The 16,031-nt window shown below is 35.3% G+C and overlaps 1 protein-coding gene across 1 annotated transcript; it reads left to right on the top strand.

The window, feature by feature from the left end:
* Nucleotides 1-12,502: 12,502 nt before the first annotated feature.
* Nucleotides 12,503-13,684, top strand: LOC115953166. The gene has a single exon (XM_031070698.1). It carries the CDS (start codon nucleotides 12,503-12,505, stop codon nucleotides 13,682-13,684), a length of 1,182 nt encoding a protein of 393 aa, XP_030926558.1.
* Nucleotides 13,685-16,031: the final 2,347 nt, after the last annotated feature.

Raw genomic sequence — 16,031 nt, 5'->3', positions numbered from 1 at the left:
TAGGCTTGACAAGCTCTCTTTGTGCTCTTTCCACCTTCAATGCAATTCCATTTTACCTTTCAAAGATTGGAGGTCTCATGTTAGTGTTGTTTTCATGGTGGCAATCTTGCACATAGTTGCTCTCCAAAGTCTCTTATTGTTTGGGTTCTTTAATGATGCATGTGAGAGCTATAGGAAACATTTTATGTTCAAATAAATTGGAGATTTTATAGTTATGTTTGGACTATGTTTTCTGACTTCAGAAACAGGGCGCAAGCTTATGAGTCCCTTTGAGGCACCATATCCAGTGAAGCCAACTTATCACCAAAAGATAAAATTCATTGAAATTGCAGGTGTTGTAACGAGTTTACTTCTCACAGTTGATGCCCTGTCTATAATTAATTTACTGAAGCCTGACCACCACTATTTCATCTTTGAAGCCACGGCTACGTTGACAATGCACTTGAGCTTGGACTTGCTGTTCAATAGGAACCTTTTTTATGGTGCTTTTGCAATGTCACCTATTTTTCTGATTGTTGTCTTCAAGAATTTCATTTGGCGTAATGTGGTAAATGGGCAGGTCCCCGTGAATCAACAACGTCGCCATCCATTGGTTCCTCCAGAAAATATTGCTTGAGTTGGATCGTTGCCCGGAAAATGATATAAATATATATATATTTATATATATATAACATGGTAGAATAATATGATAATGTATAGAAATGTCTAGCAATAAAGGGGATTGAGGTTGAAATCCGTCTTCACAAAAAACCAATTAGAGTTTTACTCTGATTATAAAAGCAATTATCATAGAGTAGATGCTATAGATTTAAATTCTAGTGTATGTATCCAAAATAATAATAATGTACATATGTATGTTAATAGAAGTTCTTTTCATAAATGTGGAACAAGATATGCAATCGTAGTGTCTTCTTTTAACTATAATAAATTTTAGTTTATGTTGGTGAGAAAGATCTGTACTATAAATTTATATATTTCTCATATATATATATATATATATATATTTCTCCTCAGGGCTCAAGTCAAAACTCACATATTGAGAGAAAAATGATGTATATATATCCAATGCATGAAATAATTATTGCTCAGCCATACTACAAAAGCTTTTCTTTAGATTTATTTTTTTTAATTTTTTATGATTAAATATCTATAATCAACAGAAATAAGAGGGGGAGTTTGTGATCTCCATCTCCGTGCTTAACCTAGCCGTCAAGATTAACAAACAGATGGTTAATTTCTTTTTTATTCTTTTATTTTTAATGGTCAAATTAGCCATTAATATGTTTCTATAAAAAAGAAAAGTCATGGATATGGAGGGAAAGACCATCTTGAAAACATAATAAAATTTAATGGACCAAAATGAAAAATCTCAAATTTAAAGAAGGGTAAACTATGTTCTTGGTCCCTAACCTATACACCATATTTCAATTTGATCTCTAACATTTCAATTGTATCAATTTGGTCCATAATCTTTCAGTATCATGTCAATTTGGTCTCTGTTGTTATTTTTTGGATGAAAATTGATGATGTGTGTAATGGTTAAAATAAAAAATTAGCTTTCGTTGATGTGAGAATAAACTAAAATTTTATTTTGGTCATTTGTCATGTCAGCAATTTTCATCCAAGATATAACAGCAAGGACTAAATTGACACAACATTAAAAGATTAGGGACCAAATTGACACAATTGAAAGGTTAGGAACCAAATTGAAATATGGTGTAAAAGATAGAGACCAAATATGTAGTTCACCCTTTAAAGAACTATTTTTGAGGAAAAATTTAAAAAATGGTAAACTACGTATTTGGTCCTTATTCTTTACACTATATTTCAATTTGATCATTAACCTTCCAATTGTGTTAATTTGGTTCCGAACCTCTCTATGACATGTCAATTTAGTCCCTACTATTATCTTTTGGATGGAAATTGATAATGTTGCAAACGGCCACAATAAAAAAAAATTAGTTTATTGCCACATCAATGGAAACTAATTTTTTATTTTGACTATTAGCCACGTTAACAATTTCCATCCAAAAAATAATCTTAGTGACTAAATTGTCATAGAACTAAATGGTTAGGGACCAAATTGACACAATTGAAAGGTTAGAGACCAAATTGAAATATGGTGTAAAGGATATGGACTAAATACGTAATTTACCCTTTAAAGAACTACATAGTATATACAATGAAAATAACCTCTAAACTTTAAGGGTTAAAAGTATAATTTAGTTTGAAATAAAATAAAACAAGCAAAACAAAGAGGGCTGGTTTGAAAAATAATATATCTTCATAATTTGTATGTTAAAGCAATCACATTTCATAAAAAGTTGAATTTTCAACGAAGAAAAATAAAATAAAAATGGGAATAGAGGGAACACCACGTAAAGTTAGTAACAAGTCGCTATAAAATCAATTATTGGTATCTTCGATTATCAAAATCTTTCACCTAAATCCATAATCATCATTCTAAATGTTTTCAAAAATGACGAGATTTTTTATTTTATTTTATTTTTTCTCTGAAGAAAGATGACAGGTAGTCATCCACATGGGCTGTGAAAATGGTGGAATAAACTCACATTTTATCTGATATGAATGTACATTATTAGCCTTTTGTTTAATTTTTTTTAGCTTATAAAATACTAATGGTTTGTTTGGATGCAGGGGGAAAGAGGAGGAGTGGAAGTGAGTAGAATAGAGTTGGTTAAAAATAAGTTAATTTTGTACTAAATCTACTCTACTCTACTCCCCCTCCCTCTCCCTCAATCCAAACGTACCATAAATTTTGCATTACAAATTGGTATTGGTTCCAGGCTCTTTTCATGAAGCAACTTAACTGGTTCCATTCCTTTTAGTATAATTTTTGTAGGAATCTTCTTTCTTCGCCTGCTCTACGTTTTCTTTTACCGACAAAAATAATTTGGAATCTACTTTGTGTCTATCTTTTGTGCTTTAATTTTTTATTTATGTACAAGTAGAGGTTTGGAATAGATGCTCTTTGAAGACCAATATAAAAAACAAGACGCCACAACTCTCCCACCAACTTCAAAACCAAAATCAAAATCCATTTTCAAGAGAGTTCGCTCTAGTCCTCTTCTCCATACCCCTTAATGCCAATTCAATTAACCTTCTTCATCACACAATGAATTTCCAGATGGAGATCTGGGTGATGGCATCATGAACCTTAATTATTTGGAATGGGCGGAGTAGGAAAGATGTGTGGCATCATCACACAATTGGAGGTAATGGTAGTGTTGTTTGCATGGTGGCAATCTTGCACACAGTTGCACTCCTGTGTCTGTTATTATTTGGGTTCTTTAATGCTGCATGAGAGAAATATAGGAAACATTTTATGTTCAAATCAATTGGAGATTTTATAATTATGTTTGGACTATGTTTTCTACTTTTCTGACTTCAGAAACAGGGCGCCAGCATATGAGTCCCTTTGAGGCACCATATGCAGTGAGGCCAGCTTATCACCAGAAGATAAAATTCTCTGAAATTGCGGGTGTTGTAACGAGTTTACTTTTCACTGTTGATGCCCTCGCAATAATCAATTTACTGAAGCCTGGCCACCACTATTTCATCTTTGAAGTCACGGCTACGTTGACAATGCACTTGAACTTGGACTTTTGCAGGTTCCTGTGAATCAACAACGTCGCCTTCCATTGGTTCCTGCAGAAAATATTGCTTGGAAAATGATACATATATAACTTGGTAGAATAATATGATAATGTATAGAAATGTGGATTGAGGTTGAAATCCCGTCTATACAAAAAACCAATTAGAGTTTTACTCTGATGATAAAAGCAATTATCATAGAGTAGATGCTTTAGATTTAAATTCTACTGTATGTATCCAAAATAATAATAATGTACATATGTATGTTAATAGAAGTTCTTTTCATAAATGTGGAACAAGATATGCAATTGTACTGTCTTCTTTTATCTATAATAAATTTTAGTTTATGTTGGTGAGAAAGAAGATCTGTACTATAAATTTATATATTTCTCATATATATATATATTTCTCCTTAGGGCTCAAGTCAAAATCCACATATTGAGAGAAAAATGATGTATATATATCCAATGCATGAAATAATTATTGCTCAGTCATACTACAAAAGCTTTTCTTTAGATTTATTCTTTTAATTTTTTATGACTAAATATCTATAATCAACAGAAATAAGAGGAGGAGTTTGTGATCTCCATCTCCGTGCTTAACCTAGCTGTCAAGATTAACAAACCGATAGTTAATTTTCTTTTTATTCTTTTATTCTTAATGGTCAAATTAGCCATTAATATGTTTCTATAAAAAAGAAAAAGTCATGGATATAGAGGGAAAGACCATCTTGAAAACATAATAAAATTTAATGGACCAAAATGAAAAATCTCAAATTTAAAGAAGGGTAAACTATGTTTTTGGTCCCTAACCTATACACCATATTTCAATTTAATCAATAACCTTTTAATTGTGTCAATTTGGTACATAATCTTTCAGTACCATTAGGGATGTCAATTTTTTCCCGCCCCGCTTAACCCGCCCCTCCCCGCTTTACCTCGCCCAGGTTTTCCCTGCTCCGCAAAGGTGGTGGGGCAGGGATGGAGCAAGATTTTAGTCCCACACCACGGGGTGGGGCGGGGCGGGGATGGGTTTAAACTTTTTAGACCCACCCCACCCCGCCCCGCATTGCTAAGGGTTATAATTATAAATTTTTCATACCCTAAAACCCAACTATTTAAACAAACATATCAATATTAGCTTATTTTATTCTACCCAATGTGGTTCTCTGCCTTTATATTGTCATGTATTATACTATGAGATTTTTTATTTATTTATTTTTATTTTTTATGTTTGTCTTGTTAAACACTTAGATATATTATTCAATTTTTTCTAAAAATTGATTTGATTTGATGGGATAAATTTAGTTGTAATTTCAAGTATAATTTTATTAATAAAATAGGTTTCATTAAAAAAATTGTACTAGTTGTAGGGAAAATTAATAAAAAGTAGAGTTTTACGAGGTGGGAAGAGGCTTTGTAGGGCCCCAAGGGCAAGAATGGGGTGAGAAAGTTTTCCCTGTCATGCGGGGTGGGGCGGCGATGGGGCAAGACAAAATCATGCGGGGCTGGGACGAAGACCCAATCCTTCGGCTCCGCCCCGCCCCATTGCCATCCCTAAGTACCATGTCAATTTGGTCTCTGCTGTTATTTTTTGGATAAAAATTGATAATGTGTAATGGTTAAAATAAAAAATTAGCTTTCGTTGATGTGAGAATAAACTAAAATTTTATTTTGGTCATTTGTCACGTCAGCAATTTTCATCCAATATATAACGGAAGAGACTAAATTGACACAACATTGAAAGATTACGGACCAAATTGACACAATTGAAAGGTTAGAGACCAAACTGAAATATGGTGTAAAAGATAGGGACCAAATATGTAGTTCACTCTTTAAAGAACTATTTTTGAGTAAAAATTTAAAAAATGGTAAACTACGTATTTGGTCCCTATTCTTTACACTATATTTCAATTTGATCCTCAACCTTTCAATTGTGTTAATTTGGTCTCTAACCTTTCTGTGACATGTGAATTTAGTCATTGCTATTATCTTTTGAATGGAAACTGATGATGTTGCAAACGGCCAAAATAAAAAAATAAAAAAAATTTAATTTATTGCCACATCAACAGAAACTAATTTATTATTTTGACTGTTAGCCACGTTAACAATTTCCATTCAAAAAATAATCTTAGTGACTAAATTGACACAGAACTAAATGGTTAGGGACCAAATTGACACAATTGAAATGTTAAAGACCAAATTGAAATATGGTGTAAAGGATATGGACTAAATACATAATTTACCTTTTAAAGAACTACATAGTATATATGTGCGCACCAAAGACAGGGTTACTGGGCTGAATCCCACTTAGGCTCACAACTTATTTGTATGGTGGGTTTTGGGTATCCTACTTTGGGTCATTCTAGATTTTGAGACTCAATGAGATCACTTTTCTCTCTTTCTCTGTGTTTCTTTCTCTTAGACTCTCTTTCTCTCTATCCTTTCTCCACTCAAAATTCCATCCCCCATCCCCTCTTTATCCTCTCTTATTTATAGCCAATTATTAGTGGGGGGATGATCATTACTTTTAAACTAGTGCAATGAGAGGTCTAATGTCTTTAATTGTAAGTGGATGTTTAGGTGTGAGTGGCTTTAGAAATGGTTCCCACTGCAGCAAATGTGCTCGACGGCGAAGTTCCCTAAGGCCACTGCCGGGCACACAGAGGGAGAGGGCGATGTAACCGAACATATGCATATTGTCCAGGGATGACTTGCCAAGCAGTATGTGAACAACACCCACTGTTCGCTTCTCAGGCATTTGAACAACACCCAACTTAAGCTCGTAGCTTTTGTGGGCTCGGGTTGGGATCCCGAGCAGAACGGAGGTTGGGCCCCTGGGCCATACTATTGATCCATGGCCCAAAGCCCAAATGGACTTGGATGTGAGGGGCCGTACAGGTGCAATTTGTAATTTAACTAATTTTTATTTCTTAAAAATATTTTTTGGGGGGGGGGGGGTCTGTATGTTATGGGTTGATTTCCTTGAGTGCACTTGATTCATACCCATATGGGCTAGTATTTGATTCGAAACTAAAAAAAATTCAGATGTAACCAAGACAAATAGGTCAAATCAAGCAAATTCAACTCGATTGGATAAAAATTGGGCTAAAATATTTATGATCTTTGTCCAGTCTTTAATAGGTTGAATCAATCTAATATGATTCATATTTTCTTTCACATACAAATATAACGAAATATATATATATATATATATATATATATATATATATATAAAGAGCATATTCTTTTTGTTTTCTTTTAATACAAATAAGAGATTAAAGAAACGAAATTAGGTTATTTTTGTTTCTCAATAAAACTTGTTACTTATTTATGAGAGAGAGAGGTGAAATAATAATAATTCATAAACTCAAAGGTGAAAGTCAAAGTTTACTAGTTGTTGATACCTATTTTTTGACACATTTTTTTAAAAGTTTATATATTTTTTCTTTTAAGCATGGCTCAAGCTTATGTGAATATATTGGGGAAATTGAGGGAGTGTGATTTGGAGGGAATGAGTTGGTTCCTTTGAGATCTTTTGCATAAGTCCAACCCAAGTGTGCTATCAAGTAGACAAGGGACGCTGATAGCATCTCAAGCTCATGGAGGAGGTCTTGTACCTAAAATTTCCACCCCAAAAGAGGTCTTATACTCTCGCTGTCTGTGGCCCAAAGTTTTTGCCCTAACCCATTTTTGTCTCTAAAACATAGTTAGCTCTCATTGGCCAACTACAGCTACTAGTCCTCACTTTAAGTGAGCCTCCCAATTAAGAGTCTAAAACAGCTAAAAAGGAGGAGCCAACATGGGCTTAGTCAAATCTTTCCCAAATTATGCATAAAGCAAGTTAACTCGTTTACCCAATTAAAGCAAATCAGAAACCAAAGATCAATTTCGCACTTTAAAGGTCCATAACCTCATCTTTTAGCCTAAAAACCAGTCATTAAAGACACCTAAAGGCTAGTATAAAACTCTCCCTTCAACTCAAAAAAGAGGCAATCACGTTTTACCCATATAGCTAAAATTTTAGAGCAAAAGTCTATGGAGCCAACAATGATTCTTAGGGCCCATTTGGTAAGGGCTTTTGAAGAGTGTTTTCTATGATTTAAATGCTCAAAACCGTAGGTCCTACTTTGGAGTGAGTTGTTTGGTAAGGATACTATTTCATGGGTATTTAGATAACAATACGTAGTAGAGGTGGCTTAAAACATGTATTTAGGAAACCATTAGAAAAATGTATTCAACATTTAATTACAGTTTTGAATGGCACAATTGTAATATTGTGAAAATCGTGGGACCCTCACATAGTTAGTTGATATAACAAAACACAATTGTTTTTCTATCTTTCTTCTTCATGCATTGGAAATCTCCAGATTTTCATCCCTCATAGAATGACTATTTTTTACTTCTTCAACTCATCTTCATCAATAAAATTCAAAGCTTTCTCTCTCAATGACTCACTAGAATTTGGAATTTGCCTCATTATTTCTTTTCGTCAATATGACTCTTTTATTTCATTGGGTAGATTTGTAAAAATATTTCTCACTTGTATATGAATGATTATATATATATATATATATTGGCTCTCTCTCCCAATAATTGTGTGGCGTATAGGTTTGTGATAGAAAATAAATGAAAAGATACATCCAATAGGATAAGTTTGAACCATAAATGGATGAATTTGCTCTAGAGCATAGAGTTTGAACTCTCCCAAATTGCAGCAATAGAATTGCAGTGGGTTGTTGGTAGATAAGTTGACAGATAAGATGGTAGCAACAAATTGGGTTGTAGAAGTGAGAGTGAAATTCAAACCTGATGATGAAAAAAATGAAGGATTTGCAGTGGACTGTTGGCGACTATGAAGAGAGATATTGGTGATAATGAATATATTTGATGGATGTTATGCACCAATAACATGATAAATACTTTTTTTAGTGTATTTTTTAAAATTTTATATGTGAAATTCAACATATAAATTTATAAAACTTATATAATAAAATTTATATTAACCATAAGCTTCACTCTTACATAAAATGTCAACCTTGTAATGGCTTTGTAAAACAATTTATGCATAGTAAATGTATAGTCCAAAAGACTTATACCTATAGAAAGTGGAGAAAATACATCATGTATCGGGTGTACGTATATTTCCCCCCTCTCATATGGAAGTAAATCTCACACATGTTAGTAAATATACATGAACTAGATGCATGATATACCTAGCTTTAAGTGCTATTGAGAGTTTTTGGACTAGAGTTTGACACATTGCCTTCCCAACTGCCACCTAAGACACTGGGCGAGAAAATAAGTACGTAATTGAATCTTCTCTCTTTTCATTCCTGACATTTTTTTTTTTTTTTTTTTCTAACCAATGACGGCTCTAGGATTATTTTCTAGAGGGGTCAATAGTGTTGGAATTAGAAATTTGTTGTGAAGTAAAAAATAAATTGATTTTTTTTTTTTTTTTTTTTGTATGTACAACTTTCGTATTATATACAATACTCTAAAATAGTATTCTAGATATTATATACAATATAGTCTAAAAAAATTAATAATAGTTTAAAGATTGGTAAGAAAACTACCATTGAATGCATAAATAAATATAATTAACTAACTAATCATATATATTTTTCAAATTAATAATAATTTATTATATTTAAAATCAGTTATATAAAAATATATGATAAAAGAGAATAGTAAAACACCTGGAAGTAAAATTGGGAGTAACATGAAACTAAGAAAAAAAATTGATATAAGTTTTTACTTTTGAAGTGTATTTATTTATTTTCTAGAGAAAGTGTTTATTGATTTATTTATTTTTAATGAATGAGCAATTTTAAGAGTAGTTCTACTAACATAACACTTTCACAGCAAAATTTAGGTAATAAGTTGTTAAAGTTATGTAAATTGTGGGTCTAGATAAAAACCAATTACAATTTACCACTTAACCATTATTGTAAATTTATTATGAAAAATATTGTAAAAATAGCACTAAAATAATTATATTTCAGCTCATTTCAATAGGATTTAAACAAAATTTAAAGTGAGAATGTTCAAATTTTTATTTTTGGAGGTAATTTTTTTTTTTAATTTTATATATCTATTACCTATATTAAAAAGCGCGAATGCACCTGTGAATAGTGCTTTTGTCGAGCACCTTGTCTGCTATTTGTTTATTGTTTCAGCACCTTTTTTTTTTTTTTTTTTGGACCGACTTTGTCCAGCATCTTCTTAACTTTTTTACCCTTAATATACAAGCAGATTGAGATGGCTTGTTTTGTCTTTTGCTCCTATTTTATTTGATCTTATCTCTTTGTTGGCCTTTTTGGTCAGTGACCTACTCTATTGATGGACACGAACACAATAGCTAGACTTCTCTCTATGGATGAACACAAACATAGGATCCAGGTTAGAGATAAGGAAAAAAAAAAAAAAAAAAAAAAATCAGCCATGACCAAATTGATAGAGAAAGAAAAGAAAGAAGGAAAAGAAGAAGCCAAAGGGAAAAGGTGCGTGATTCTTACCCATGTAAATGCATTTCATAAACTCTTCCATCATTTTTTTTTTTCCAAAGCAAAATTCTTCTCGCTTTCTTAACAATTCGTTGGATCCATTAATCTAACAAATTTATAGCCACGCAACGAACAAAGGAGAGCTGAGTTGGTTTGTTTGTTCTGTGTAGATGGTTTACACTTCTATCCTTAAAAGTTTTTAATTTGAACATTTAGAGAGCGTAGTTCTTTTGGTCTTTGGACTCTTTGCTCCTATTTTATTTGATCTTTATCTCTTTGTTAGCTTTTTTGGTCAGCCAACTACTCTATTGATGGACACAAACACAGGACACGTGTTTGAGGGAGAGGAACAACGCTGGAGAGGAGGACTCTGCTTTACCAACGACTCCACTTATTGACAGAGAGCAGCTATGAGTAAATCATAAAAAAAAAAAAACGAGAGAGAAACAATTTATAATTTGAATAGTTAGAGTTATCTCTGTTGATAAACACAAACACAGGATCAAAGGGATTGAGAAAATATAAAAAATAAAAAGAAGGCCGGAGAGAAAGGTGCGTGATGTTTTCCCATGTAAATGCATTTCATAAACTCTTTCATCTGTCCTTTTTTCTTTCTTTGATTCCAAAACGAAATTCTTGTCTCTTTCTTAACAGTTCATTGGATGCGTTAATCTTCGGATTGTATCTGATTTGCGTTAAAGCTTCAAAGTAACGAGTAAGTCCAGTTGTATTGTATTTTGTTTGTTTGGTCATATTTTTTAACATTGATATTCTTGTTTATCATAAACTCTTATGTTGTTTTATATATCCTGCCATTTCTTTCTCAATTTTTGCACTCAAATTTTTATCATTCATGTGTATTCCGTTTTTCCTCATTGCTGCATAATTTTTGGTTACTTTAAAAAAAAATGTTTTTCCCCTTTTCTAATTTTGCTGTTCATTTTTAGCTTAGTAGCATAATATTATATGGAGCCTACGGACATAGATGATAGTTCAGCTAGGAGAAATTCCTATAAATCTATCCCAAAAAGGAAAGCCATATCAAGAGTTGATGAAGTGCAAAGCATTATTGATGATAATGCTATTGCTGCAGATTCATCGGTCATGTTAGTTAGTAGCTCTTGCAAAAAAAGGCTATTAGGAATGAGCATATGGTTATGACACCAACCATGGGAACCTCTAAAGTAACAGATGGTCATACCCTTTAAATGTGAAACAAAAATGATGGCCATGGTCTGGCTTTCAACTTTTAACTTTTCTTTTGCAGGGGCAGTTGAAGGAACTCTGACAATCAATTGTATGACCCCATCAATGACCATTAGTAACCAGCACCTCTTGATTGTTCTCTTTTCTATGCTGATATATGGAATTTCTGCGATTAATCTCCTCTCTGCACACGCAAAAGATATCAACCTCAAGTAAAGCAAATAATCTAAGTTAACCTAGATGCACATGAATCATGGAATAAAGAACAACATTAGAAAATTTCAAACCACAATAAGAAAGAAAAGAATTAGAATCTTCACTCAGCCTAACAGCGCCCTAAATAGAGATATAACTAAGTAGCAATGAAAGACCATTTGGAATCTATTGCTCCCCAAAATTTTCCATTTTAACGTCGTGGGAGGATATAATGCACACATGCTTATTTCATTCCCAGATCCCAGCTCTAGATGAACCCATCAAAGTTTATACACACAAGAAACCAACTAATGTGAACAACAGGCTGGAGGCGGCCAGTAGGTCCTACAAAAAATATTCACCTCATATTGGACCCATCATGCATGGGGCCCAAAAGAAGTGGCCATTATACTAGAGAACAAGGAAATATTATTTAAAATATTTGGAATACATAATTTGGATGATTTCAGTTCCAAGCATCAATGATCTATCATCAAATGACCTGTGTAATTTTAGAAAATGGGCATAATAGAGAATTTATCAACATAATTCGCATCAAAGAAAATCACATGAGGTTGCAAACTAAAAAGTAGCAGCAATGAAATGGCTAGTTGTATTAGAAGAGTAGCCAAAGAAGAAGTTAGAGTACTTATAAAAAAAAAGTACTTAGAGAATCTGAAGGACGTAGAGTCAACTAAGGAGACTTGGACCACTTGGGGGTGGAATGAGTACATTCATGCAAAAGATAAATTAACAAGAGAGATATATCTATAACTATAGAACATGCTAGCTAGGACAACCGAAAGAAAAACAAACACAAAAATGATATATAAAGTTTTTATTTTCTATAAATTTGTGAGTATAATTAATCGAGACTCTCCCCTGTAGGAGACTTCTCTCTCTCTAAGAGTCCTCTCTCCCTCTGTTCTCGCCGTGAGGGTCTCTCTAAGGTATATCCTGCTTTTCCTAAGCATCACCATGGATCAAGCCGTGGTGGATGGCTTGCTTAACCTCCGCCTTACCAGGGAGGAGGAAGAAGAAATCACAATCACAACTAGGTGCAGATCAGATCTACTAGAAGAATGCAACCTAAGTCTGTTTGGCCGGTTGTTATCGGACAGACACCAAAATCAGAGAGCTCTGAAATCCACATTGAGATCAGCTTGGAAGATGGGTTCGGACTTGCAAATTGTGGATGTGGGAAACAATGTCTTGCAGTTCAAATTCAGTTCTGAATACCAGTTGCAGTGGGTAGAAAAGAATGGGCCATGGAATTTTGATAACAATCTCTTGTTGCTGTGCAGATGGAGAAGAGGCCTATCAAGCACAAACATCACCTTTACCCATTCCCCCTTTTGGGTTCAGATTTGGGGGCTCCCCTTTGAGCTTATGGCAGAGGAGGTGTGTAGAGACCTGGGAAATAGCCTAGGGAGGTTTATAGAAACTGATCGACGATCTGGGCAAACGGATCAAGCCAAGTTTATGAGAGTTAGAGTGGACCTTCAACTGGATAAGCCTCTTAGGCGTGGGGGCAGAATAGCTAGCGTGGAGGGTGAAAAATTTTGGGTAAGTTTCAGGTATGAAAGACTTCCGACCTTTTGTTTTCATTGTGGTAGACTTGGGCATGATTTAAAACACTGTCAGGAAATTTCAAACAACCAAAGTTCATCCAATCAATATGGCGATTGGCTCAGAGCTCAGGGAAGCTCTAAAACAGGTGGTGATAGATCACGGTCCACAAGCAGTGGGGGAAAAGATGATAGTAATGAAGATAAGGTTGAAGAGCATATTCCATCCACGGCCAAGAATTCATACACCTCTGCCATGGACGGTGGAGGAAGCACTTCAGGCATCGGTGGCCGGATTGAGAAAAATCAGAATACGGGGAAAGAGAATGACATCATTGGAGATAGAGAGAACCAGCCAGAGAAAGCACAGAATGGATGGGACAACTCCGCACGTCTAGAGCAGGTTCCAATGCATGTGTCAGGGGCACGTGATGCTGCTGGTACTCCCCATCTTAGTCTCCCGCGAAGTTTCAAAATTGAAAAGGAAGCAGTGGATGCCATGTCCTTAGTGGGCCAGCCGGCCCAAACTGAAAAAGACCCAATGGAAGTTAATAGCCCACTGAAGCAAACGGAGGAAGCACAGCTAAGGTAGATTCGTTTGGCCCAATAGCTGAAAAGAAAGTAAATGCCAAAGTCCATTTGAAAAAGATAGCAAGGGAGCACAATAGAAATAAAAACACACAATCTGATATGGAATTACTACCTGCGGGAAAAAAAAGGGGAGGGAAGCTTATATTTGATGAAGAGGAAGAAATCATTATGCAGAAGAGACGATGCACAGCAGTTAGCACAAACCAGACTGAGTCTGCAGAGAGATCGGCGGTGGCTGCAACGCAGCACCGCCGGGAGCCATGAATCCCATAAGCTGGAACTGCCGGGGACTTGGGAACCCCCGGTCAGTTAGAGCGCTGCAGGACTTGGTGCGGCGTTACAATCCCAAAGTGGTCTTCCTCATGGAGACAAAAGCAAAAATTAGACGTATGGAGAGAATTAGAAATAGACTGGGTTTCGCTAATGGCCTTAGTGTTCCTTCCGTAGGCCGTAGTGGTGGACTTGCTCTTCTCTGGGCTCGAGAAATCGATCTTGAAATCAAGAGCTATTCAAAGAATCATATTGATGTAGTGATTAAGGAGCATAACAGCAATTTCTGTTGGAGGTTAACCGGCTTCTATGGGCATCCGGAAACCCACCGAAGGTATGAATCATGGCAACTCTTAGCTTTTCTCAATAATCAGCTTCAACTCCCATGGCTTTGCCTGGGAGATTTTAATGAAATTTTATCAATTACTGAGAAAGAGGGGGGTGCTATTCGAACCCAACAGCAAATGGATGGATTTAGAAAGGTAGTTAATTACTGCAATTTTCAGGATTTGGGTTATTGTGGGGCTGATTATACTTGGAGTAATATGCAGGGGGGAAATAACAATATAAGTCTAAGATTAGATAGAGCTTTGGCTACTCTGAGTTGGGTGGAAAAGTTTGGAAGTTTAAAAGTGCACCACATTGCTGACTCCACATCGGATCACCACGCACTACTAGTCACAGACTCAATACCCAAACGTTACTCCAGTGAAAAACGCTTCCACTTTGAAGCAATGTGGGTAAAGAACAACGACTGTAAAGCCATTATAGAGTCATCATGGGGCATGGGAATTGATTTAAGCACTCCGGAGGGAATTATGGAGACTATCAAACGATGCGCTGCTGACCTTAAGACTTGGAGTTCAGAAGTGTATGGGCAAATTCCGAAAAAAATTCAGGCAAAAAGGACTGCTTTGAACAATCTAAATAGGGGTAACAAGGATGGTGTCCTAAGTAATGAAATCAACAGCCTAAAGAGAGAAATTAATACCCTTCTTGATGATGAGGAACTCTATTGGGGTCAACGAGCTAAAGCACACTGGCTCAAGGAAGGGGACAAGAATACAAAATTCTTCCATGCTCAGGCTTCGGAGAGGCGTAAGCAGAACACTATTGCTGGATTTTGGGATGAAGTTGGTAACTGGTGTGATGAAAAGGAAAGTATAGCCCATGCAGCCATTAATTATTTTGAGAACATTTACACAACAACCCATCCAGCACAAGTTGAGGAAATAACCGCAGCCATTCCTTCAAGGGTAACGGATGACATGAATGAGAGCTTAGACCGGGTTTTCACCAGAGAAGAGGTTGTTGCTGCTCTTAAACAGATTCACCCCACCAAAGCTCCCGGCCCTGACGGTATGTCTGCTTTATTTTATCAAAAATACTGGAATGTAGTGGGTAATGGTATCACTAACATGATCCTTAATGTTCTCAATAATAATTTATCTGTGGCTGATCTCAACAAAACTAATATATCCCTCATCCCAAAAACAAACAGCCCAAAGAAAATGACTGATTTTCGCCCCATCAGCTTGTGTAATGTAGTGTATAAACTCATTTCAAAAATTCTGGCCAATAGATTAAAACCCCTTCTGCCTCACATCATCACTGAGAATCAGAGTGCCTTCACTTCTGATCGCCTTATCACTGATAACGTGATTGTGGCTTTTGAATTAATGCATTTTCTAAACCACAAATCTGCAGGAAAGGACGGCTTCATGGCAGCCAAACTTGACATGAGTAAGGCCTTTGATAGGGTTGAATGGTGTTTCATTCAAAGAGTGATGGAAAGAATGGGTTTCAGTACTAGGTGGATAAATTTGGTTATGGAATGTATCTGCTCAGTTTCATATTCAGTCCTTATTAATGGTGCTGCATATGGAAATATCAAACCAACTCGCGGGATCCGACAAGGTGATCCCCTCTCCCCTAGTATCTTCCTCCTTTGTGCTGAAGGTCTCTCTGCCCTCATCCATGAAGCAGCCCAAAATCAGTGCCTAACTGGTATCTCAATTGCTCGTGGCTGCCCTAGAGTGACCCATCTCTTCTTTGCGGATGACAGCATCCTCTTCTGC

This window comes from Quercus lobata, chromosome 7, assembly GCF_001633185.2.
Source record: "Quercus lobata isolate SW786 chromosome 7, ValleyOak3.0 Primary Assembly, whole genome shotgun sequence".
Lineage (NCBI taxonomy): Eukaryota > Viridiplantae > Streptophyta > Magnoliopsida > Fagales > Fagaceae > Quercus > Quercus lobata.
Note: the sequence above shows the minus strand (reverse complement) of the source record. Positions and strands in the feature narration are given on the sequence as shown.